A 27,130-nucleotide genomic window follows, 5' to 3' on the forward strand; every position below is an offset into this window, starting at 1 on the left:
GGTTTTTTGCAACCCCTCTTACATAATAAGGTCGAAAGTTAAGGACCAAACTGGACATAGGCTTGTTTACTTTGAAATTATTGTCCAGGTGACTGCATACTAAAGACAGTTGGAAGGCTTAACCTCGATCGCTCATTGCCCTAAGCACGCCATTACGGATCCTCCCGATCCATTAACGGTGCTTTTGGGTACCTCAAGCACTGGTCACCGTCCTCGTCGAACCCGTCGCTTACGACGAAGGTCTTGACGAGTAAATTAACCCACAGACATAGTCCACAGAGTTTCTCGCCGGATCTTCTCAGTGGGTCGCGTTTCCGATCCGGTGGTAGATTCTGTAAAGCACGGCTCTTGCTAGGGCCAGTGTTAGCAACACTCCGGTTTGAGCCCGTAAGCTCACCTATACGTCAAGGAGAAACTAAAATAGCCAAAAAGATCACTCATCATAAAATCACCATAAACGAAAAGAAATTAAACCACATCCCGAATTAATTTTTTATTTTAAACTTCGTATCAAATACGTAATTTATTGTATACCTATTCTTAATATAACCAAAAGCAGGTAATAAGCTTAACAATTATTATAATTTATTATACAATACCAATAGTAAGTACTAGAGAAAGAAGTTATTTGATCACGTGGCGACATCTATGGAAGACTAGTATTTTGTTTTGATATTATTTACAGCGCCATCTATTATCTTTATAAGTAACTTTTGAACGAAACAATCTCCTTGTGGTGAACAAATTTTGAAAATGAGAAAACTTTTGGTTACTACGAAGTCTGTACTTTGATATATAGATGTCGCTGTAATACGTTTTTTACGCAAGACTTTTCATGTCATAAAATTGCTTTTAAATTGGTTAAATATTGTCCTACATTTATTTTAATCGTTGTTACCAACGAACATCCTAGATTGAAAAACAAGTGTAATGAAAAATTATTTATATATTAATAAGCATTTTTTTTTTTCATTTAAATTAATACATATTTAAGTGCATTGTTACTAAAATCCACACGTTGGCTGTAATATGTGTATTTGAAAAAACAAAACGTGTTTGGTTTTTTTCTCTACCTATTTGCTGGTAGCCTAAGGGGATATTCCAGCTACACTTGAACGGGTAGGTGAGCTCACGGGCTCAAGCTGAGAGAATTTGCTAACACTAGCCCTAGCAAGAGTAGTGCTTCACAGAATCTACCACCGGATCAGAATAGCGACCCACTGATAATATCTATGTGCTTAGTGCGAGTTATTAACGAGAACGTTAATATATTAAAAGTTAGCTCAAATTTGTTTGCATTTGGAACAGCGCCCCTAGCGGCAAACGTAGGCAAACGTTCCAACTTAACGTCAAAAAACTCGCACTAAGCACACCGGGGAGAAATTTAGTAGGTTGTATCAAAAAACACTGGCTTTGAAATATCATCCTATACTATGATTACACGGTAACTTACAAAAGACCACCAATAAACATTATTTTCTTGTGTTCCACCTTTTCCGTTGACTAAATGTGATTGAAGCCGTTTAAGCCGGTTTTTTTTAAATACGCTTTTATTAGCTTGAGATGTATGTTACTATGTAACGGAATCTTTGAACATGATTTTGACCCACTTCAAAACGTCGCATTCACTCGAAATTTGGTATACTCATTAAGGACCGATGACAATACAAAATTTAAAAAAATAATTGAAAAAATTGAAATTCAACTAAATAATGAAAAATAAATAATAGTTAAACAAAAACTAACAAAATACCCCACGGTTTTTTGGAGTTTACTCCTTTAGAATCGATTTACATATATAGGCCCGGGGTATGAAAATTATGGGGACCAAAATCGTACTAGCATGTCACACGAAATGCGTTATGCGTTACGCGGCCGCGTTATTGCAGGTGACGCCGGGCTGCTGCGCCGGCAGTCCGCCACAAAGCCTCGTACTGATCGCGCGTTTCTCTCATTATTGTATTTTCATATATTTGTTAGTCGTTTGTTTTGTGTCTCGTTAATTTGTTAATAATCTGTAGTGTATCGTGTTGTCGTAATATAGAACTATTTCTCGTATTGTTTCGTTTAATTTTTTATATCCAGTAAACTCCAGTCGTGCGTCGGAGCGGACACACACACTTTTTTTTTACAATAAAATCATTTTTTCTTAAACTATTTTGGAGTTTACTCCTTTAGAATCGATTTACATATATAGGCCCGGGGTATGAAAATTATGGGGACCAAAATCGTACTAGCATGTCACACGAAATGCGTTATGCGCCTGATTGGCTCCTGATTGCGTGATGCGTGCGCGCGCCAATCAGGAGCCAACGCGCGGCCGCGTTATCGCAGGTGACGCCGGGCTGCTGCGCCGGCAGTCCGCCACAAAGCCTCGTACTGATCGCGCGTTTCTCTCATTATTGTATTTTCATATATTTGTTAGTCGTTTGTTTTGTGTCTCGTTAATTTGTTAATAATCTGTAGTGTATCGTGTTGTCGTAATATAGAACTATTTCTCGTATTGTTTCGTTTAATTTTTTATATCCAGTAAACTCCAGTCGTGCGTCGGAGCGGACACACACACTTTTTTAATTAAAATTTATTTTCTATTTTTTAGTTGGATTTTCTATAAAAGCGTATTTTGTTCGTTTTTTGGAGTTTACTCCTTTAGAATCGATTTACATATATAGGCCCGGGGTATGAAAATTATGGGGACCAAAATCGTACTAGCATGTCACACGAAATGCGTTATGCGCCTGATTGGCTCCTGATTGCGTGATGCGTGCGCGCGCCAATCAAAATCGTACTAGCATGTCACACGAAATGCGTTATGCGCCTGATTGGCTCCTGATTGCGTGATGCGTGCGCGCGCCAATCAGGAGCCAACGCGCGGCCGCGTTATTGCAGGTGACGCCGGGCTGCTGCGCCGGCAGTCCGCCACAAAGCCTCGTACTGATCGCGCGTTTCTCTCATTATTGTATTTTCATATATTTGTTAGTCGTTTGTTTTGTGTCTCGTTAATTTGTTAATAATCTGTAGTGTATCGTGTTGTCGTAATATAGAACTATTTCTCGTATTGTTTCGTTTAATTTTTTATATCCAGTAAACTCCAGTCGTGCGTCGGAGCGGACACACACACTTTTTTTTTACAATAAAATCATTTTTTCTTAAACTATTTTGGAGTTTACTCCTTTAGAATCGATTTACATATATAGGCCCGGGGTATGAAAATTATGGGGACCAAAATCGTACTAGCATGTCACACGAAATGCGTTATGCGCCTGATTGGCTCCTGATTGCGTGATGCGTGCGCGCGCCAATCAGGAGCCAACGCGCGGCCGCGTTATCGCAGGTGACGCCGGGCTGCTGCGCCGGCAGTCCGCCACAAAGCCTCGTACTGATCGCGCGTTTCTCTCATTATTGTATTTTCATATATTTGTTAGTCGTTTGTTTTGTGTCTCGTTAATTTGTTAATAATCTGTAGTGTATCGTGTTGTCGTAATATAGAACTATTTCTCGTATTGTTTCGTTTAATTTTTTATATCCAGTAAACTCCAGTCGTGCGTCGGAGCGGACACACACACTTTTCTAATTAAAATTTATTTTCTATTTTTTAGTTGGATTTTCTATAAAAGCGTATTTTGTTCGTTTTTTGGAGTTTACTCCTTTAGAATCGATTTACATATATAGGCCCGGGGTATGAAAATTATGGGGACCAAAATCGTACTAGCATGTCACACGAAATGCGTTATGCGCCTGATTGGCTCCTGATTGCGTGATGCGTGCGCGCGCCAATCAAAATCGTACTAGCATGTCACACGAAATGCGTTATGCGCCTGATTGGCTCCTGATTGCGTGATGCGTGCGCGCGCCAATCAGGAGCCAACGCGCGGCCGCGTTATTGCAGGTGACGCCGGGCTGCTGCGCCGGCAGTCCGCCACAAAGCCTCGTACTGATCGCGCGTTTCTCTCATTATTGTATTTTCATATATTTGTTAGTCGTTTGTTTTGTGTCTCGTTAATTTGTTAATAATCTGTAGTGTATCGTGTTGTCGTAATATAGAACTATTTCTCGTATTGTTTCGTTTAATTTTTTATATCCAGTAAACTCCAGTCGTGCGTCGGAGCGGACACACACACATTTTTTTTTAAACTACTAGCTGACCCGGCAGACTTCGTAGTGCCTCAATCGATAAATAAAAGATCTAAACTTTTATATAAAATACACTTAAAACAACCAAAAAAAATCCGTCCACGGGGGGGGATATCAAAGGAAAAAAATAATTTTTAATTCCGAGCATTTTCGTTCATTTATCTACCTTTTAAACCTTCTTTGAACTTCCACAAACAATTCAAGACCAAAATTAGCCAAATCAGTACAGCCGCCGTTCTCGAGTTTTAGCGAGACTAACGAACAGCAATTCATTTTTATATATATAGATAATAATTTATTTTTTAAAGTTCCTCCCTAACTTCACGTTTTTGCAGTCGATCGCTAACGTTGATCCTATAGCTGGAGGGCATCCAGCCGTCCCCGGGGTCCCGCGACTCGATGATGTGCTTGTACACCAAGCCCGAGGTCCGCACCAAACGCGTTCTGTTCGCGGAATCGAAATCCACTTCGTACAAGCCGAAACGTTCGCTGCAATCAAAAGTGTGCTTAGTTCGAGTTTATTTTTTTATTTTTTATTGCTTAGATGGGCGGACGAGCTCACAGTCCACCTGGTGTTAAATGGTTACTGGAGCCCATAGATACATACGACGTAAATGCGCCACCCACCTTGAGATATCAGTTCTGAGGTCTCAGTATAGTTACAACGGCTGTCCCACCCTTCGAACCGAAACGCATTACTGCTTCACGGCAGAAATAGGCGGGGTGGTGGTAACTACCCGCGCGGACTCACAAGAGCTCCTACCATCCGTAGGGCTGTGAGTTCGTCCACCCATCTAAGCATCCCAGGTCTCACCTCGTCCCAGCCCGCCACTCCACGTTGTCCATGAGGCTCCAGGCCGTGTATCCCTTGAGCTCAGTACCGTCCTCCACGGCCAGCAATAGCGCGGCCAGGTAGGCTGTCAGCACGGCGACGCGGCGCGTGTCCCTCCGCCCCGGGCCCGTGGACCAGCCGTGCTCGGTAATGAACACGGGCGGGTAGTCGTATTCCTGGTTAATGTTCACGCAGGCCTTGTAGATCCCGTACGGGGCGTTCTGGAATTTTCCACGACCTCACATTGTTTTGTGATCATGTTTTGTTTGTTCTTTGAAAGATTACTGGTGGCCCGGAGGCGCTTCCGGTTTCACCAGGACATATAGGCGAGCAAAGGCTCAGTCAGGAGCGATGGGATTTGTTAACAACTTGTGATCGCATGCATAGACACATAAAATAGTTATAGATAAGCAACTGAAGCACTCAACAAAAATGTTTACGGACGTCGGCCACTAGATGTCTTCGCTTCGTTTAGTTTCTCATTGCTCCTGTAGATGGCACTAACATATTACCTATCCTATATTCTATTTTTAATGAAGGATTTTGTAAATTTTTCAGATACTACAAATTGATAAAATTTAATCAATTTGTCTTTAACAAATAAAGACCTGTATGTTTTTTTTCTATGTTTAGTTATACAATAATTAAATGCCTTAACATTAAGAACATATAAGTTTAGGGGCATCCGCTACAAGATGTCGCTAGTTTCCATACAAAAAAAAATATTTGTTTTAAAGTATCGCAATTTCAGGGATCTTATCGCGTGTCCGTATGCGTAGTGAATAAGTACCCTACAGAATCAATCAAACGTTATCTATTACATTAAATGTCAAAAGCTCAGGCTCGTTTAGTTCAACAAGCTACCGCTCTGACGCGAGCGGCGCTAATGTAGATTCGAATTTACAAATATAACTTAAAGACTGCCGCTTTGAAAACTCACACCGGAATTCATGTGCAAGTTTGATAGACAGGAATATTTCTCGAAAAAATAACACTCACGGTGCTATTGGAAGTAACAGAATTCATTCAAATCATCTTAAGCGAACCGGAATCAAGTTTTTTTTATGTTTGAAAGATTACTGGTGGCTCGGAGGCCTTTCCAGTTTCGCCAGGACAGGTGGGCGAGCAAATGCTCAGCCAGGAGGGGTGGGATTTGCTAACAGCTACCCGAGCGCCTCCGAAGAAGACCTAACAACACAAGAGCAGCTGCTTCGCGGATGAGTCTAGTACCGGATCGGAATCGCGACCCGCTGAGAAGATCCGGCGAGAAGCTGAGCGGGCTGATGCTTAGGTTAGGTCCGGTACCAAGTACTATTTCGATTCCGCACTATCTGTATTAAAAGCCGTCCAAATCCTCATGTTGTTGTTACATCGCGAACTGATTACGAACAAAACCTTATATCCGATAACGGATTTATTATTTGAATTTCACACATAGGAATCACTCGGCAACAGGAAGACCGTATTATCTTCAGCCTTCAACGGCATTCGAGTAAACAATGAATACCAGCTTTTTAAGATAAAGCGTGTTGTTTTTTCTCCTCCTGTTTTTTCCTCCACGTCACCAGAAACAGAAACAGATGGAGAAAGATTGTACGAGAGAAACTGATCCAAAAGTTTTAAGCCTCAGACCTTAAGACCCTCAGCATTAAGGAAAACGACGCTAAAAGGAGGAGTATGGTTTTTCCCCTACCAATTTATCAGTAGCGTTGAGAGGCTATTCTGGCTTCACCGTACCTGGTGAACGAGCCCGCGGGCCTCTGCCTGAACCGCAAGACCGCAAGACCGTGTGCCAGATTGCATCACTTGACAAACCAGGTCCAAATTGTCACCTATTAACCAGCATCCACGCTTACCTTTAGCCACGGTGATTTGGAGGCTATCCACTCGGCCCCATGCGTGAGGTGCACTCCGAGATCATCAGCGAACGACGGTGACTTGTGTTCGTCTCTGGCCGGTGTCGCGAGGAACGTCGTGTAATGATTCATGCCTAAGAAATCGGCCGATCCTGAAATTTTTTGGGGTGGTTTTTTATTGCCTGCTGCATAATTAGCTTTAAAAGAGTAAAGAAATTAAAGACGAGGCTTTCCACCATCTGCCTACATAGAGCTCTGGAAATACCTTGGCCACATTGCAAGGTGAACGAAAAAAACTACTACCCCTCGACACCCACAGTTCACGATGCTCTACACTCGGCGGTAGATAGAGGCAAATAGCGTGGAATGGTGCAGAATAAACCCTTGTTGCGAGCAGGTGGTCACGACCCTCAATATTGTGGAAACCGAAGCAAGAAGAAGTATAATTAGCTTAAAGCCAAACTGATGGTTGTTGGTTATCAGGGGCACAGTCAAGCTACTACCAATGGCTGAAATCTCATTATCGAGTGCCACAGTCACAGCGCTTCGGTGAAACGTCACAGAGCTTCGGTGAAACGTCACAGTGCTTCGGTGCAACGTCACAGCGCTTCGGTGAAACGTCACAAAGTTTCGGTGTAACGTCACAAAGTTTCGGTGCAACGTCACAGCGCTTCGGTGAAACGTCACAAAGTTTCGGTGCAACGTCACAGCGCTTCGGTGAAACGTCACAAAGTTTCGGTGTAACGTCACAAAGTTTCGGTGCAACGTCACAGCGCTTCGGTGCAATGTCACAGCGCTTCGGTGAAACGTCACAAAGTTTCGGTGCAACGTCACAGCGCTTCGGTGAAACGTCACAAAGTTTCGGTGTAACGTCACAAAGTTTCGGTGCAACGTCACAGCGCTTCGGTGAAACGTCACAAAGTTTCGGTGTAACGTCACAAAGTTTCGGTGTAACGTCACAGCGCTTCGGTGAAACGTCACAAAGTTTCGGTGTAACGTCACAAAGTTTCGGTGTAACGTCACAGCGCTTCGGTGAAACGTCACAGCGCTTCGGTGCAACGTCACAGCGCTTCGGTGCAATGTCACAGCGCTTCGGTGAAACGTCACAAAGTTTCGATGCAACGTCACAAAGTTTCGGTGAAACGTCACAGCGCTTCGGTGCAACGTCACAAAGTTTCGGTGAAACGTCACAGCGCTTCGGTGAAACGTCACAAAGTTTCGGTGCAACGTCACAGCGCTTCGGTGAAACGTCACAAAGTTTCGGTGTAACGTCACAAAGTTTCGGTGCAACGTCACAGCGCTTCGGTGAAACGTCACAAAGTTTCGGTGTAACGTCACAAAGTTTCGGTGTAACGTCACAGCGCTTCGGTGAAACGTCACAGAGCTTCGGTGTAACGTCACAGCGCTTCGGTGAAACGTCACAGAGCTTCGGTGTAACGTCACAGCGCTTCGGTGAAACGTCACAGAGCTTCGGTGAAACGTCACAGTGCTTCGGTGCAACGTCACAGCGCTTCGGTGAAACGTCACAAAGTTTCGGTGTAACGTCACAAAGTTTCGGTGCAACGTCACAGCGCTTCGGTGAAACGTCACAAAGTTTCGGTGCAACGTCACAAAGTTTCGGTGAAACGTCACAAAGTTTCGGTGTAACGTCACAAAGTTTCGGTGCAACGTCACAGCGCTTCGGTGCAATGTCACAGCGCTTCGGTGTAACGTCACAAAGTTTCGGTGCAACGTCACAGCGCTTCGGTGCAATGTCACAGCGCTTCGGTGAAACGTCACAAAGTTTCGGTGCAACGTCACAGCGCTTCGGTGAAACGTCACAAAGTTTCGGTGTAACGTCACAAAGTTTCGGTGCAACGTCACAGCGCTTCGGTGAACCGTCACAAAGTTTCGGTGTAACGTCACAAAGTTTCGGTGTAACGTCACAGCGCTTCGGTGAAACGTCACAAAGTTTCGGTGTAACGTCACAAAGTTTCGATGTAACGTCACAGCGCTTCGGTGAAACGTCACAGAGCTTCGGTGAAACGTCACAGCGCTTCGGTGAAACGTCACAAAGTTTCGGTGTAACGTCACAAAGTTTCGGTGTAACGTCACAAAGTTTCGGTGCAACGTCACAGCGCTTCGGTGAAACGTCACAAAGTTTCGGTGCAACGTCACAAAGTTTCGGTGAAACGTCACAGCGCTTCGGTGAAACGTCACAAAGTTTCGGTGTAACGTCACAGCGCTTCGGTGAAACGTCACAGAGCTTCGGTGAAACGTCACAGCGCTTCGGTGAAACGTCACAAAGTTTCGGTGTAACGTCACAAAGTTTCGGTGTAACGTCACAAAGTTTCGGTGCAACGTCACAGCGCTTCGGTGAAACGTCACAAAGTTTCGGTGCAACGTCACAAAGTTTCGGTGAAACGTCACAAAGTTTCGGTGCAACGTCACAAAGTTTCGGTGAAACGTCACAGCGCTTCGGTGAAACGTCACAAAGTTTCGGTGCAACGTCACAAAGTTTCGGTGCAACGTCACAAAGTTTCGGTGTAACGTCACAAAGTTTCGGTGCAACGTCACAGCGCTTCGGTGCAACGTCACAAAGTTTCGGTGTAACGTCACAAAGTTTCGGTGAAACGTCACAAAGTTTCGGTGTAACGTCACAAAGTTTCGGTGTAACGTCACAAAGTTTCGGTGTAACGTCACAAAGTTTCGGTGCAACGTCACAGCGCTTCGGTGAAACGTCACAAAGTTTCGGTGTAACGTCACAAAGTTTCGGTGTAACGTCACAAAGTTTCGGTGCAACGTCACAGAGCTTCGGTGAAACGTCACAAAGTTTCGGTGTAACGTCACAAAGTTTCGGTGCAACGTCACAGCGCTTCGGTGCAACGTCACAAAGTTTCGGTGTAACGTCACAAAGTTTCGGTGAAACGTCACAAAGTTTCGGTGTAACGTCACAAAGTTTCGGTGCAACGTCACAGCGCTTCGGTGCAACGTCACAAAGTTTCGGTGTAACGTCACAAAGTTTCGGTGAAACGTCACAAAGTTTCGGTGAAACGTCACAAAGTTTCGGTGTAACGTCACAAAGTTTCGGTGCAACGTCACAGCGCTTCAGTGCAACGTCACAGCGCTTCGGTGAAACGTCACAAAGTTTCGGTGTAACGTCACAAAGTTTCGGTGCAACGTCACAGCGCTTCGGTGAAACGTCGCAAAGTTTCGGTGAAACATCGAAACATCGGCACAAGTGTATCAAAATAATAAAAAACGGAGCGTTAATTCCCATGGAAAGAGTGCGTGCTTCTATTAATAACTGGCCTCAACGTCTTTTTTTTTTGTAAATTTAATAGTTGTTATGTATTTGCAATAGAATTTTTTTTCTTTTTCTCACTATTTATGACAAGACTAGGTATATTAGTACAGATTCGAAGAGGCCCGAGATGATCCTGAATGAATTCAGCAACCCATGTATTAGGGAATTTCCTTAGGGGGTCCTCTGACGCACGGCTTCCCGCATCCAGGTTTCGAAGAGCCCGCGTTACCTTAACTTTTAATAAATTCCACGATTCACCTTTCAGCAGTTTGATTTCGTCGGCGCTCAGAGAGGGTAATCTAGATTGTTCCAGTCCTTGCTTCTCGCTTTTCTTCGCGATTATACTCTTCACTTTGTCGGGGAAATCCCCGTGTTTCGACCATATGGGATTCATGTATAGACCAATCTGATGATTAAAAATAAACTGTTTAATGCTAGAGTGTGACATCAAAGAGCAGGGGAAATTTTGTGTTTAGCTATGGTAGGGCGACTTGCAGACTCACATGGGTTGGTATTAATGTCTTCAGCTGAGTGGCGGAATTCGTTGTGATGTGTCTATGAGCTCTGCTAATCAATCAACATCAGGCGGGCCGTGAACTGTTTCGCTCAACCTTCTAGGCAATAAAAACACATTCCTTCATTAATTTTTACTGTTGGTAGGTTTATACCTCTTGAGAGTCCGCACGGGTAGATACCACCACCTTGCCTATTTCAGCCGTGAAGCAGTAATGCGTTTCGGGTTGAAGGACGGGGCAGCCGCTGTAACTATACTGAGACCTTAGAACTTATATCTCAAGGTGGGTGGCGGCATTTACGTTATAGATGTCTATGGGCTCCAGTAACTACTTAACACCAGGTGGGTTGTTAGCTCGTCCAAACACATACAATAAAAAAAAATAAAAAAAAAAAAGTACATGGTAAACAACATGGCGTATCAAGAACCTTCGTCCGGTCTATCAATTTATTTATCGTGATCTTGCCTTCTGAAACCAGAATCAATGCCACAAAAAAAAACATGCACTCATATTGTCCGCACGTAAGCATATTATCAGCACGTAATGTTTCAACGAAATCACACTATTTATCAACTCTGTTAAGATTAGATTATTCATTGACGATGAGTTGACAAGTTATATTTTTCGATTGGCTTGAGAAGCTCCTAGAAATACGTGTGTACGTGTGGTAGGTGTTGCACTTTCTATGATACTGTCGAATTACCTAGCAAATAACGAAAATATGACAATGATTGATTGTGAGACGTATGGATTAGTTTAGGAAAATGAACATATAATACTGATACTCCTATATGTAAGACTGGTAACAAAGGAACGTATGAAATGAGTGTGGAACGGAGCGTTAAGATGTGAGTGAGAGTAATCGGCAAGAAAGGGAAAAGAAAACAATAGAGAAAGCAAGAGAAAGGGAAAGGGAAAAGGGAGCAAGGGAAAAGAGAACGAGAGAAAGCAAGGTGGCGAAGACGATTGAATGAGCAAGGCGTAAAAAAGATGTCAGTTAATTTTTAATTATAACAACAGAGAAGATTTAGGAAGAGAACAATAAAAGCGCAACAGTGGAATAGTTTTATTAAAAGCGTCACGATCCCTGATTCTATTTAAGTATATGTCATTTTTTAATATCTATGTCAAACAAAATAACTACGTGGCCAACTACAAGCTACTGTTAGTTCGTTCCGTGTGAAATCAAATGTAAAAGCCTAGAATTGTTTTTATAAACAAATTGACGGTAGTCAGCAATGTATTCAAATGTCGTCGAACAATCACTGTAATTGGAAGCGTCGGAAACAATAACATGACAATCAAAAACGCCGTTAACCCTAAAATAATACTGACATAAATATCAACTCCAATATCTATACTAATATTATAAAGAGGAAAGATTTGTTTGTTTGTTTGTTTCGAGTAGGCTCCTAAACTACTGAACCGATTTTAAAAATTCTTTCACTGTTTGGAAACTACACTATTCCCGAGTGACATAGGCTATAATCTTTTTTGAAAAAAATTAGGGATCCTTACTAAAACTCCAATAATGTAACGCGAGGTGTAAAAAAATTACCTAAAATATTCTTTACATCGCGTGCGCTGCGAAAACTATTGATGATAGAATAAAGTAATCTATACTAATATTATAAAGAGGAAAGATTTGATTGTTTGCTTGTTCAATATAAAAACAATCAGGACAACGAAGTAAGCTTTGCTTTACATTGCGCATTTAACGTACAAGGCGCGCTAAAACTAATTTCCCTTAACGCGGCCAACGTACTTTACCTTGAAACTCCTAGCCCTTTCGGCAGCTTCATCGTTTTCAGTGGTCTTATTGTAAGGGTCGATCCAGTTTATGTCGAGGGATATACCAACTGAACCTAGTATGAAAAATAAACATTTAACCATCTTAATATATAATTATATATAAAAATTACGTGTCATGTTGTTTGTCCGCGATGGACACCTAAACTAATGAACCGATTTTGATTTCTTTTTTTTTTAAATATGTGTTTTGTTCCAACTTAGGCCATAGGATGGTTTTTATTTCGATTAATGTTCGCAATATTTATTAATTAACAATAAAATGATTTCTTATGTTGATTATTGTTATTAATTGTAAGTTTCATAAGTCTAAAACAGGTGGCGCCTTAAATCAGGTTTTACAGACTGACATTAATATCTCATAGATGGCGCTGTGTTAAAAATACCAACCTTTCACATAAGCTACAATTTAATGGCTTAAACACCACGTGTTGCTGAGGCTAAAGTATAAGTGAAATTTATTTCGTAGTAAACGCAATACAGTGAAATACAATTAATTGCTCTTACTTTGTTAATTTTTACACCCACTGAGAAGATCCGGCGAGAAACTCAGTGGGCTGTGTCTATGGGTTAATTTACTCGTCGAGCCCTTCGTCTCAAGCGACGGGTTCGACGAGAACGATGACCGCCAGGAACACTCATGGCGACAGTAGGCCTTAAAATTCTAGGGTCCGCAGACTAAAGCACATAAGTCAAAAAACTCTACTTTACAGGAATTAAAAAAAACTATTTAGAGTCTTATACATTAACAAACTTAATAATGTTTATTTGAATTATATAAGTCTATAACACTAACTTATTATTAAAATTAAATATTTTAAAGTAAATGTGATTATTTAATCTTTAGATGACTTAAGTTATAAGGAACACAATAATAGTATGAGTTAAGTGAAAAAGATCAACAATTAAGATATATATTATAATAATATAAGTCATAAATATAAATAACAACTCAATGTTTAATTAAAATTCTACTTCTTCATCGAGTTCTAAAATATCTGGATCAGTATTTCGTAAAGTTTCCAACGTGGGAAGACTTACGTAAAATTCATGGAAAATATCCGGTATTAAAGGGAGCAGCGAAATTAAATCATTTTTTTTCTCGATGGATATGGGTAATGGCTGTATAGATATTATAGGAATATGATCAGGAATACTGGACCCTCTTCTTTTATAGTTAAAGGTAGAAAAAGGCGAATCTATATTCAGGGTGTCTTTATAAGTGAGAATGCCAAATTCTTGCTCATAGCGTAGCCATCTTTTTTCCAGCCATTTAAACTGCCGCCCATCGGTATCTTTATTTCTTAAAACTAAAGCACTTTTGAGGAGGGATGAAAAGTCATAAAAGTCTGTATTTTTCATTTCAACAACCTTAAACTTTTTGCTGCTAGACCGGATCAACTGTATCCAATCATGTGGATGAAATACCTGTAATTCCGTTTTCTTCTTTTTTTTTTCTATGATGACATGATCGGTATCTTCTTCTAAATGGCTATGGCCAGGTATCATAAATTTGTGGTCAATTGTTTTGATAGCTCGATGTTTTTGCAATACCCAAGTAAACATACAACTGACATGGGAATTCCTATTTTGCCCACCGCATGTATCCGAGTAAAAAATTATATGTTTCGTATTATCAGATACGGATGTTTCTAAGTGCTTGTAAATACAAGAAGCGATTTGGTTAGCTCCCCGAGCTGCTACCGCCTCGTGCCACACATAGCAAACAGCTTTACCAGTTTTGTTGTCGTGGACAGTTAAATTGAACGTTCATAATTGCCGTTTATAAAAGGCTACAGAAGAACTTAGAGCTGGTGTTGGCAAACACTGCTGTAAATCAAATGTGTACACCTGTAACGTGTCATCATTCTTGCACATTAGCGTGTCAGCTCGTTTCATTTCATAGGCTTGATCAGCTAGCGTTTTGTGGTTATCATGTTGAAGTATGAGATCTATTTTAACAGATTCCTCTTGACATAACTGTATCTGCATCTTAAACTTGTCACAAGTGTAACAAGTATCGACACGCGGTTTTTTAAATGAAAGTCCTAATTTGTGAAATTCCTGACTATAGATTTTGATTGAAGGTGGATTATTCCGATCTTGACAAAATAACTCAAACATCTTTTGCATTGTTAAGTGAGATGGCAAATACTTCTTTGATGTAGACTTTCTCGTATAGTGACTTTCGTATGATGGAAATGACATGATATGTGTCTTAATTTCTAGGCGTTTTTCGTTTGATATCTTATGCTTAGGAATTGTTTTCCCTCGCATGTCATCAGTTTGAGTACCCCCTATGGATGATCTCCTTTTCATAGCAACTGTCTTTATAAAATTGTCACTTTCATCTAACGTTTTCATTAAACATCCTCGGCAGACAGGTTCACGTTTACCATGCACAGTAAAAAAGTATTTATATGTCTTCATTCTAAGCTTTTGCTTTTCAGGTTCAATAGCTCGTATTCTTTGCGTAGATTTATCTTTAATTTCCATTAAAGACGCCATGTATGCAGATCTTTTTGCATATGACCCCATTTGCCAATATTCTGTAAATATGGCATGCCTATCAGTTAGTGGTATACGTTCTTTACATTTCATTCTGCAAACAGGTAGCTCTTTCATAGTGCGATCTGATATACATTTTCCTTTTAATGTTTTGTATGCCTGTCCTAAGTTACGTTTTAATTTTTTTTCTCTTTTTATAGTACGTATACTCTTTTTTGGAGACACATTAAGATTAATTGAAATTTCATCACAAGTACTTGAACTTGATGTGGTTGAAAGTCTCGGTAATTCATAACATGGATCTCGTACAGAATCATCACTAGAGAAGTCAAGTACAGGATGGTATGTTAAACTACTGACTTGACCTGATGATGTCGACGGTATAGGATTGTCTGCCACTAGGTTCTCTGAGTTCAAAATCGACTGTTGATTTACATTTTCTAAAAAAGGACAAGACAATCATCTATTTATAATGATATAATATTGATATAATTACGTAATTTGCAAATCATAATTTTGAAGATATGTGAAAATATACCTTCATTGCTTTCCAGATGAGTGGATAACGCCATTTCAACTAATTTCTTGCATCTTTGAATATTCATCTTAAATAATTAAAATATTTAAGCACTCACACACAACTAACTAACACAACTAACCAACAAACTGTGCACAATCGACAACATTAGTAAATTAAAACCACTTACCGAAGTATTGTTTACGTTATAAATATTTTTAAGTAACCACTTTCTCTAAAGAAATGTTACATTTTGATGTTCTTTATAACATAAGTCAGACTTCTTACGTTAATAACTTTGTACTTATGGTGTTCCTTAGAACATAAGTCCAGTTATGTTTTTTAGTTCGTTTGATTATATTAGGATTTCTTAAGGTTGATACAGAACGCCGCTTGAATACGCCATGAAATACTTGAGTTTGATTTATGTGCTTTAGTCAGATTGTGTGTTGAGCAAAATGTAAACCGATGATGTAATAAAAAATAAACTGAAAATTTTGACTTATGTGCTTTAGTCTGCCGACCCTAGAATTGTAACTATAGATTTTAGGTACCTTTATGCTTAGACTTGAATTGGTTTTCGTACAATCTATAGACTTTGGCGTGTGCCAGCAGAATATATTTGACACATGTGTAGTCGCCATTCTCTTTGACATTAAGAGCGGGGTCTCCAAACCCGTCTACGCACACAGAGCTGGGTTGGTTTATCGTGATCCAATATTTGACTTTGGACGCAAATCTATCGAACAACACTCTGGCGTAATCTTCGAACCAATTTACGATCAGCGGGTTGGTCCAACCTCCCAAATCTTGGAGACTCTGGGGCATATCGAAATGGTATAACGTTACCATAGGTTGGATATTGTACTTTAAGAGTTCGTCAATCAAATTCTCGTAATATCGCAGACCCTCTTCGTTTATTTCGTCCTTGAACCCTGCAAGGATAAATGATTATTTAGGTATTTGGTTGACTTTTTTGCCTACGTATTCGCTGGTAGCCTAAGAAACAATTTCAGCTGAAAAAATGATTTTATTGTAAATTATTTATTTATTTTTCATTTTTTTTAAATTAAATCTTTTCAATTTTATTTTTAAATATTCACTTGTCATCGGTCCTTAATAAGTATGCCAAATTTGGAGTTAATCCGACGTTTTGAAGGGGGTCAAAACATAATATTCAAAGATTCTGTTACATACTAACATACATACGTCTGAAGCTAATAAAAGCGTATTAAAAAGAGCTGTGCTTCGCAGAATCTACCGCCGGATCGGAAACGCGACCCACTGAGAAGATCCAGCGAGAAACTTAGTGGGCAAGATTGACTCATTTAGTGTTTAGTGTTACTAATCAGAGCGATCTCACTGAATTCTAGTCAAAGCTGTGAAGTTATAGTGTTACCGGTAGGCAGTATCCTCGTCCAAGCTACGGAGAACCTGTAATGGTCAACTCCTAGTTCCCTCAGCATCTGCACGTCGCGCTTGTATCTATGGTAAGAGTCGCAAGCCACATCACCGTTTATTCTATCTGCTATATCCTCGGGATGCGCGTGCGTGTATCGATCCCATACGCTCTCCGATTTACCTAAAATCAAGAAACATTCAATCCAACCTAAATAAGACGGCACGTATTTGAGAGAAATATTGTAGATAAAGCATTTTTAACACAAGTATCTTCTTCAGTTTTCACGTGTCATAATTAAAACTTGTTTTATGGCTTCAAAGCCGAGTCGTTTACAACCATGGCAACTGTAAAGTATCCAAAACTTCGGAACTAATATAGTGACAATAAAAAAAAGTGCGAGTGCAACTTGGTGAACGCGAAAGAAGTGAAACTTCTTTGCTGTGTGTAAGTATTGTGGTTTTCTTCATTTTGCATCCTAATATCAATGTTGTATATAAGAACAAACGACTTAGCTCGCTTTCTCTTTTCCCTCCATCCACGGTCGAGTTATTCGCGAGACGCTCTATCTATTTTCTCATTCTCGCTCTTTCTAAATTGTATCTTTTCTCTCTAGCCGTAACGAGTTAAATTTTACTCTCAACGTTCCAAGGAAGTTTGACTTCAAATAGTTTAAATTAGACCTAAATACTTAATGTTTTCAATGCGATGGTTATTAATTTCGTTGTACTAAAACAGACTTTTTTTATTGCTTATATTGTTGGACGAGCTCACAGCCCACCTGATGTTAAGTGATTACTGGAGCCCAGAGACATCTACAACGTAAACGCGCCACCCACCCTGAGATATAAGATCTAAGGTCTCAGTATAGTTACAACGGCTGCCCCTCCCTTCAAACTGAAACGCATTACTGCTTCACGACAGAAATAGGTAGAGTGGTGGTACCTACCCGTGCGGACTCACAAGATGTCCTACCACCAGTAAAAATGTTAATCTATTAAATTTTAATTTGTTTAATGTAAATCCGATATTCAAATAACGTTCTCGCGTTCGACTTAGGACGTAGCTGTTTTGAGTCACGAATCCACGTGCCTGTATAGACACGGCTAAGCGTCTCTCACTTGTATAGGTTCAATACTGAAGTACCTTAGCACTTACCATCTTCATTCCAAGCACCTTCGATTTGGTAAGCCGATGTCGCAACACCAAACATGAAGCCGTCTTTGAATCTCCTCACTTTGTTGTCCGTGTAGCCATAGGTAACGTGTGACGTACTGCAACGAGATATACGAGTGATTTTAGTACAATATCGACACTTTGAAGGTACAAATTTACTGCGTTTCAATATGGCAGGTGTTGTGTAATCGCATCCGAAAGGAAGACGCTTTCAACTTAGAATGTAGCACTAAAGCCCCGTTCGGTATATGACCTCTTTTTTTTAACCTAAGGGCCGAGCCTCCTACGAGGTCCCCGCGCTTAAGTGGCACGCAGGGTATGTGGGATTGGAAGATCTACAGATATTGCGAGCGGACCACGAGCCTAAGGATGGTACTTAGAACCCTACCCACTATACTACTCCCCTGCCCTCTCGTCTAAGCGTCCGATCCCTCCGAGGTATGTCTCTCAGGTGGGCCGTATGCTCGTCTGCCTACAAAGGCAATAAAAAAAAAAAAGAGGTCAGAACACGGGTGGAGGGAGTTACCGAGGTCAACACTTTTATACCTATTACTATTATTTGTCCTAACAAACATTGACTCATCAATGCCTAGCCTAGCCAATAGGATTGCAAACTTGTATTATGACTTTGAATCCCCTATGCGTCGTCTTCCATTTAGAAATGAGAGTTTTCACCCCTGAGGAGTAAACTAAAGCAAATGAATCATTTTCAATGTACGAAGCATGAAAGCACAAAGTTAGAAATAAATGCGCATGTAATGGGTTTTTTTAATTTTACTCCTAAAAGAAAAAAAACATTATTTATGCTTCTCATGTATGGCTTAGCAAAAAACATAAAGAAAAATATGTATCAGATCTATAAACTTCCAACTGTACTTATTATCATGACGTTTAGAGCAAGCCGTACTCTCTAAAACTGACCATAAATCATAATCCAGCGGATTAAGATCGGGACTAGACAACGGCCAGTCTTCAGCTCTGATGTAGTCCGAAACGTTCGTTTCCAACCAAGACTGCGTAGACCGAGTTTTATGACCTGGCGCCGAGACTTGCTGGAAGGACCATTCTTGACTATTGAACATGGTGTTGTTAAGGGGCTTCACTACCTTCTCAAGAATGGTATCTTGATACACTTGTGCCGATGTTTTGATACCTTTTTCACAAAAATACGGTCATTTTGTTTGTTAAAATGATGCTCAATTGTAAAAAATTTCTCATCCGTAAACAAATTTTTTCTATGACCTCCCTTTGCGTACCGCTTCAGTAGTTGTTTCGATTTTACCACCCTATTGTCTTTTAAATTATCAGTTAAGAAATGACCAGTACGTCTCTTATAGATTGCAAGTCCTAAGTCATCTTTTAAAATACGCAACACGGTTCTAGGTGCTATCTTCATCTCCCGAGATAAAATCTTTTGCTTTCGGACAGGATTTCTTCGAATTATTTCCCTTACTGCTTTGACCACCTTTTTCGTACGAACACTAAGGGGACGCCAGATCTTTTTCTGTCACAAACAGAGGAGGTCTCATTGCACCTATTAATAGCCCGGTACACAAACATTTTACTAATACCAATTGTATGGAGATTTTTAAAAATTGCATTTGGCTCCATACCTACTGTGTGTAACGCAATCACAGCGATTCGGTTCTCTTTATCACCCCACTCCATTTTAATATCGCAAAATATTGTACAATGTATTAGCGCCAAAATGAGAAATTCAATGAGCAATCATATAAAAATGACAGATTCCAAATTCAAATGTAACATTTTGTTTATTTTTAATTGTAACAGTATTTATGGCCAGACTAAGTATATATTATTATATAATTACTGCATTCAGATATCTAGGGCAGGCGCTGGTAAAAAAAACTATTACGGACTAACGCACGAGATATTGGCTTTGTAATACGCGTGAAAATCTCACTTAATCGATCTTTAATAGGCCATAGTTTAATAAAAGGCGAATTACGTATTAGGTACGTTTTATTCGCAGATGAAGTATGCCTTGTTTGGTTTTAAACAGCCCAGTAGTGCGCCGGTCGCGTCTTTCGTGGCTATCACCAAGCCGAAAGGCGCAAACCTCGTTTTCAGAAAGAAACATAACACTAAAATACCCTGTTCAATTCGCTATTATCATATCTATCTTTTTTTTTTATGATTGAAAGTTTACTGGTGGCCCGAAGGCCTTTCCAGTTTCACCAGGACAGGTGGGCGAGCAAAGGCTCAGCCAAGAGGGGTGGGATTTGCTGACAACTGCCCGAGCGCCTCCAAAGGAGACCTAACAACTCAAGAGCAATTGTTTCGCGAATGAATCTACTACCGGATCGGAATCGCGACCCGCTGAGAAGATCCGGCGAGAAACTCAGCGGGCTGATGCATGGGTTAGGTTGCACGTCGACCTCTTTGTCGAGTTCGACGAGTACGGTTACCGGGTAACCATATCTATTCTTTAGAGTTTCAACACAGTAAAAACTTATTATTTTTAAAAATCATACCTCAAGACACATAGTATAATAAACACAAGATTCATTTCACTCGAATATTCGTGCCCAAAAACGACTAATTGCAAATCGGTGCTGAGCTATTGTACGTACAGTGTACACACTGACAGTAATTGTGACAGTAACCGTCGACCGATTACATAATTAAATGTATTACAAATTATCTATGTAGTTCACAGATAAAACATGGGTAGGTAATAAATATGTAGTATTGATAACACTGATTTCGTTAACGATTTTGAATGCTTGTGAATTTATTGATATTTGATTTGATTGGATATTGGATATGTCATTTTTTTTCATGCATATGAATGAATGAATGAATGATTTATTTTATTTCAAACAACAATAAGTCCATATGTGTACATAGTATCATTGAAACATACTTAAAATTAACAAAGCCAATCAAATAAAAAAATATACATTTATTAAAAGTAGTTATCAGTGGATTACCTTTCAAATATTCCATTCCACTGATACCTACTTCGAACCAACCATTATTATTATTATTGTTTACTCCGCAAGTAAACCATGGTACAATGGTTCAAGTACCGACAGTCATAACGGTCTGTTAATGCCTTCAGGATGCTGTTAGGGCTGACCCGGACCCGGCCAATTAGGGATGTGCACCTTTTCCGCATGGTCGTAAAGAAACAGTCGACTCGTGCCTCGGCGAACATACCCGACGCGCCACAGAACCGAGGCAGCCCCAACAACACCCTGAACGCATTGTTGTATTGGACGCGTAAGGCGCTGTACTGCTTTTGACTATAGAGTGGAATGTGGGACTCAACGATCTGCAGGTGTTGAGAGCAGACCGCGGGCCCAAGGAATTTTAGGGCCCACCCACTAAACGACTCCCCTGCACTCTTACACCCGACGTCCGATCTCCGTCCGGGGTCAGAACCCGGTCAGAGTAGCGGAGTTCCCGCGGTCAACACTACAACCAGACACGCAGCGCCACCCCGAGGACGTCCGACCGACGGGTCGTCGAGGCGATAGTCGACGACCAACGACGTTGGTCTCCGCGGTACGGCGGCCCTACCAGGCCGCCCGGGCGATGCCGCTGGTGTTCCGGGTTACCCCGCTGGGCCAGAACCAGCCTGCCGGACTATAACCTTTTTTTTTTTCTCGGGCCGGGGGCCGAACCTCCTACGAGGTCCCCGCGTCTAGAGGGCGCGCGGGGTATGTGAGACTCAACGATCTGCAGGTGTTGAGAGCAGATCGCGGGCCCAAGGATTTTAGGGCCCACCCACTAAACGACTCCCCTGCACTCTTACACCCGACGTCCGATCTCCGTCCGGGGTCAGAACCCGTTCAGAGTAGGGGGGTTCCCGCGGTCAACACTACAACCAGACACGCGGCGCCACCCCGAGGACGCCCGACCGACGGGTCGTCGAGGCGATAGTCGACGACTAACGACGTCAGTCTCCGCGGTACGGCGGCCCTACCAGGCCGCCCGGGCGGTGCCGCTGGTGTTCCGGGATATCCCGCTGGGCCAGAACCAGCCTGCCGGGTCGGAACGCGATACACCGCCGACCGGGTTGCTCTTCAACAGTATGTTCGGCGACGACAGCGACGACGAAAATGCGGACCACATCGCAGTCCGCAGCCGCCGACGCGCCGTCCCGTCCTCCTGGTGCCAGCGCGCTAGAGTGACGGTAGCGTGCGACGCAGCCTCAACCCCCTTAGGTCGCCCCGTGACCATCACCGGGAGGAGACTGCCTCCTCATAGGGGCTGGAGCTGGACAAACGCCCTCCTCCGAACCCCGGCTCGACGGCGGCGGCACGGCGCCGAGAGGGAAGAAGAGCTCTCCCTCTCCCGTTCCGCCACCTCCTTCTGCGAGATGGTGGACTCGCAGAAGTCGAGCATCGCCTGCCAGGACTCGTCGCTGCCGAGGATCGTAGCCACGACGGTCGGAAGCGACAAGTCCGGTCCTATTTTTGCAACGAGGACGCGGCGCTGCTCCGCGAAAGCGAGGCAGTACGCGAGCGTGTGCTCCGCCGTGTCCTCGTTGCAGCCACTGCAGTGGTGACACTTCGGCGTCGGCTCCCTCCGGGCGACGAGGTGCAAACAGCCGTGTCCCATGAGCACCTGCGTCGCCCGGAAGGTGAGACGTCCTCGGTCGCGATTCACCCAGTCCGAGAGGACCGGGCGGATCGCCTCGACGGTCCGTCGCCCGTAGGCGGGGTCCGCCAGGTGGCGAGACCACGCCTCGAGCACGGCACGCCGAGATTGAAGCTTCCGCGCTCGAACTTCCGCCGCGCCAGGACGCGGCTCCCCCCTGGAGCGAAGATCGCATCGCCACGCGTAATCCGCAGCGAGCGCCTCCGCTTCCAGGTCCCAGGGAGGCGTCCCAGCTAGCACGCACGCCGCCTCGAACGAGACGGTGCGGTATCCACGAACCGCCCTGACCGCAATCGCGCGCTGCGGACGTCGCAACGCCGCAACGTTGTCGCGGGTCAGGGCGTGGCACCACACGGGAGCCCCGTACAGTGCCATCGACCGCACCACCCCCGTGTAGAGGCGGCGCACCACCAAGTCAGGCCCCCCGACGTTCGGCAGCAGCCGACTCAGCGAGCCGGCGGCCGCCATCAATCGGGGACCTAATCTCTCAAAGTGAGTGCGGAAGCTCCAACGACCGTCCAGTACGAGACCGAGGTACCGTAACCCGGTCGCCTCGATCTCGACGCGAACGCCTCCGATCACAAGGTGGGCCCCCTAAGGCGGCGCTCTCCGGGCCCCGTGAAACAACAGGGCCTGGGATTTATCGAGCGCCACCTCCAGACCCAGCCTTCGGATCCTGCCAATGACGAAGACCACCCCCGCGCAAGAAAGACGAGCAGACTCGCGCGAATCCTTCCCCCGGGCCACGACTAAAGTGTCGTCCGCGTAGCAAACTATACTCAGACCCGGGAGAGGAGCGCTAAGGGCGCCCCGCAGAACCCAGTCATAGCCGATGTTCCACAAGAGAGGGCCAAGGACCGACCCCTGTGGACACCGCGCTCGACGGGGCCGGACTATAACCTAACCTAACCTACGACATATTATATAATATGCAAAGAAAACTAGGTATGTTTTATTTGTCATTTACATTTTTTTAATAAAAATAACTTGCGTTATTTTAGTTTTATTTTTATTTTATCAAAAGCCTTTTGTATTATGTTTATTTAAATAAATATTTTTACTGCAACAACATTATTCATTTATTTGTATTTACTGTAACTTTTCTTAAAACATGAAGGTAAGAGTATACATTTACCAAAACGTGAAAGAAATGTACATATACATAATATTCAGTTCACATATACCTAACTGTTTGGCAAATGTGCACATTTACCGGTAAAAGTGTACATTTCCCAAGAGTGTACATTTACCGTAACAGATATACATACACATACATACACAAATACCATACATATACATATATGTGTATACATACATACATATTATGTTTATAAATATACAAACAAATACAAAATGTAATATCTATATATTAATATGTGAAGCAAAAATTTTGTATCCCTTTTTACGAAAATTGCGCGGACGGAGGGGTATGAAATTTTCCACACTTATAGAGAGTATAGAGAAGAAGTGCACAATGCTAATATTTTTTTTAAAATAATGCATTAAAGATACATTAAATCAATAAAGAAAACATTACACACACTACATACCGTGTATTTGACGCACACACGCATGCATACTATTTACTGTCAAACTTTTGTTCTTGACGTCTGTTGTCAAATTGAGAATAGAATATGGTTTGTCTGTGTTAATATTTTTTATAGTATAGTCTTGGCGAAATTTGTGATTATAGAAGTATAAAATACAATCATAATAGTGTACAAACTTACAATTCCAATTAATTATAGTCGAATTTCGACTACTGCGGGACCTCTAGTAATAATAATTAATAAAAATTGAATTGTTATTGGTTGAGTACTTTTTTTTTTATATTAAAAAGAAACTACACAGAATATTTAACCGAAATTCCTTATTTTTCTTTTTAGTCAGTTTCATAGCACATCTGTTTAAATAAACGTAGACGGTTTTACATTCTTTGTTTTTTTTTTCTTATTTTCTATATCGATACATTAATACGCTTGTTAATCAAGTTCTCTAAAATTAGCGTGATTCCGAACGATTGGGTTCAATTAGTAGTAACAACAATCAAAGCTACTGTTACGGTTTAATCTATTTTTTTATATTTTATTATTATTATATTATTACCGTTCCGAATACTTTACAGTTTCCATGTACACACGGACGACTAACGCATTCATCATATTTTATGAATACTGTGATAATTATGAAAGTAATTTCAATTATATTCTACGAATCGCAAAACCGAAGATGTTAGTATAGGACAAGAATATTCCGTTTATTCTTTTTATTACTGGTGGTAGGACCTCTTGTGAGTTGTTGTTGCTTCGATGGGTGGACGAGCTGACAGCCCAACTGGTGTTAAGTGGTTACTGGAGTCCATAGACATCTACAACGTAAATGCCGCCACCCTTGAGATTTGAGTTCTAAGGTCTCAGTATAGTTACAACGGCTGCCTCGCCAGAAATAGGCAGGGTGGTGGTACCTACCCGCGCGGGCTTAAAAAAGTCCTACACCTATTTCTTCGTTCATCAACTGTGCACTCACATTCCTTCTCTCGCATATCCTGTATCTATAGTGAGAATATTATTCAGGATTTCATATTTTTTCTAATACAAGTGGTCCCGCAGTAGTCAAAATTCGACTATAATTAATTGAAATTATAAGTTTGAACTTTATTATGGTTCTATTGTCAACGACTATTATGTTTCATAGTCACAGATTTCGCCAAGAAAGATAAACAATATTAACTTATTCTCAATTTGACTACAGACTTTAAGCAATAACAAAAGTAGGTTTCATACTTCAATGGTACCAATAATTTGTTATGTAATTCTTGTCAATTCTCCGATGTTTTGTTTTGATGATCACTTTGTTGGTAAAACCGGCTAAATATAATACATAAATAAATATCCTCTTTTACAGAAGTAAGAGTAGAAGCATTTTTAGGACGCCACCTCCAGTCAAACCCTATCAAACGTCTTACTACTAGGAGAGTCGGTACGCTTTGTTATGATACCCTCTGTTTCCTAGCTTTGCTTCCATCATCACCTTTTCCGAATAGCATCGGCACTTATGATCCTTTATTTAAAGAACAATCCCCTCCTATCCAGTCAGTCCTATTCCTAATTCCACACGGCACGGTTGCCGTCATTGTCGTCGTAAATCTTTATATTATGTCTATTTCATTATTAAATTCTTTTTTAAAAAGATTTTTTCTCAATTCCGTATAACAGCTTCTTACCACAACCACGATTAGGGGGCGCTAATTTAGGCCAAAATATTTTTTTGTTATCAAATATTATTATCACTAGTTTTGTATGTTATCGAACCAGCCTGCCGAATTACAACCGCAACCAGAATACTGATAAATCTTTAGTAGGTATGTAGGTACTAAATAGATTGTCAGATTTGAAGTGTACTGAAAACACTTATCTGAATGAGAAGCAATTTTTAGACCCACGTCAGCTCTCGTGCAGAGAGATAAATGATACGGGAGATTTAAATATTTTGTAAATTCATGCTCTGCGATAACGAGGTGCATTCTGTAGAGATGGGTGACCTTTTTTTATTGCTTAGGCCTGGCCCAGAAAGGGCGAATTCGCCGCGAAATGTTTCGCGCGAAATCATTCGCGCGTCAGTAAGGTACTAGGCACACATCGCGTCCACAAGCATCGCGCGAATTCAAAATACGCGCGTAAATCGCGTGCACTACGCCAGACTCTCGACTCGCGCGTGTTTCGCGCGTAATGCGAGCGAGTCGAGATACCAGGGACGCCTTGTTGCGCCCAGCTAACGCGCGAACCCAGAGAGAGTGCACGTATTCAGGGAAATGGAGCGCCAAAATTTTGATACCTATGGAATTGTTTATAGACGAAATAGAAAAACGACCGGCGATATGGGATTTGGAATCACCGGATTATGCCAAGAGAATTTTAAAACGTAGATCTTGGGAAGAATTGGTGTTAATATTTTCTGATAAAGATGATGACTCCGAGGAAAAAAGAAAGACAAACGTACTATGTGTCATTCTGTGAATTGCATGTACTAAATACATTATATTTTCCCTCCGTTTTTGTCTCTTCTAGCGACGGTAAGCTTCCTACTGACTAAATTTGTCCCCGATTGCTCACGCGTAGGTACGCTCTTTCTGGGCGAAACGGTCGCGCGTTATACGCACGAGAGAATCGTGGTAAATTCGCCATTTCTGGACCAGGCCTTAGCCAGAAGGAGTTCACGGCTTATCTAGTTAAGTGATTACCGGAGCCCATAGACATCTACGACGTAAATGCGCCACCCACCTTGAGATATAAGTTCTCAGGTCTCAAGTATAGTTACAACGGCTGCCCCACCCTTCAAACCGAAACGCATTACTGCTTCACGGCAGAAATAGACGGGGTGGTGGTACCTACCCGCGCGGACTAACAAGAGGTCCTACCACCAGTAATTACGCAAATTAAAATTTGCAGGTTTGATTTTTATTACACGAT

At 41.9% G+C, this 27,130-nt stretch overlaps 1 protein-coding gene across 3 annotated transcripts in view; it reads right to left on the reverse strand.

Annotated features, from left to right (window-relative positions):
• Positions 1-478: 478 nt before the first annotated feature.
• LOC101736379 (myrosinase 1) overlaps positions 479-27,130 on the reverse strand; it is a 48,010-nt gene continuing 21,358 nt past the window's right edge. The window contains exons 1-10 of one of the 3 annotated variants that reach the window (XR_009976792.1): positions 20,528-20,772; positions 18,015-18,130; positions 16,857-17,039; positions 16,012-16,392; positions 12,394-12,488; positions 10,367-10,514; positions 6,823-6,974; positions 4,949-5,187; positions 4,116-4,623; positions 479-1,705 (exon numbers count right to left, since the gene is read on the reverse strand). Coding sequence is in view for 2 of the 3 variants with exons in the window: in XM_012696180.4 (XP_012551634.2) it covers positions 4,437-4,623; positions 4,949-5,187; positions 6,823-6,974; positions 10,367-10,514; positions 12,394-12,488; positions 16,012-16,392; positions 16,857-17,039; positions 18,015-18,130; positions 20,528-20,562 (1,536 nt within the window). In the remaining variant the exon portion in view is untranslated. Of the gene's footprint in view, positions 4,624-4,948; positions 5,188-6,822; positions 6,975-10,366; positions 10,515-12,393; positions 12,489-16,011; positions 16,393-16,856; positions 17,040-18,014; positions 18,131-20,527; positions 20,773-27,130 lie in introns of those variants that run through there. The other 2 variants (XM_012696180.4, XM_062676299.1) reach the window with 2 other exon arrangements.

This window comes from Bombyx mori, chromosome 26, assembly GCF_030269925.1.
Source record: "Bombyx mori chromosome 26, ASM3026992v2".
In the NCBI taxonomy this organism is placed as follows: domain Eukaryota; kingdom Metazoa; phylum Arthropoda; class Insecta; order Lepidoptera; family Bombycidae; genus Bombyx; species Bombyx mori.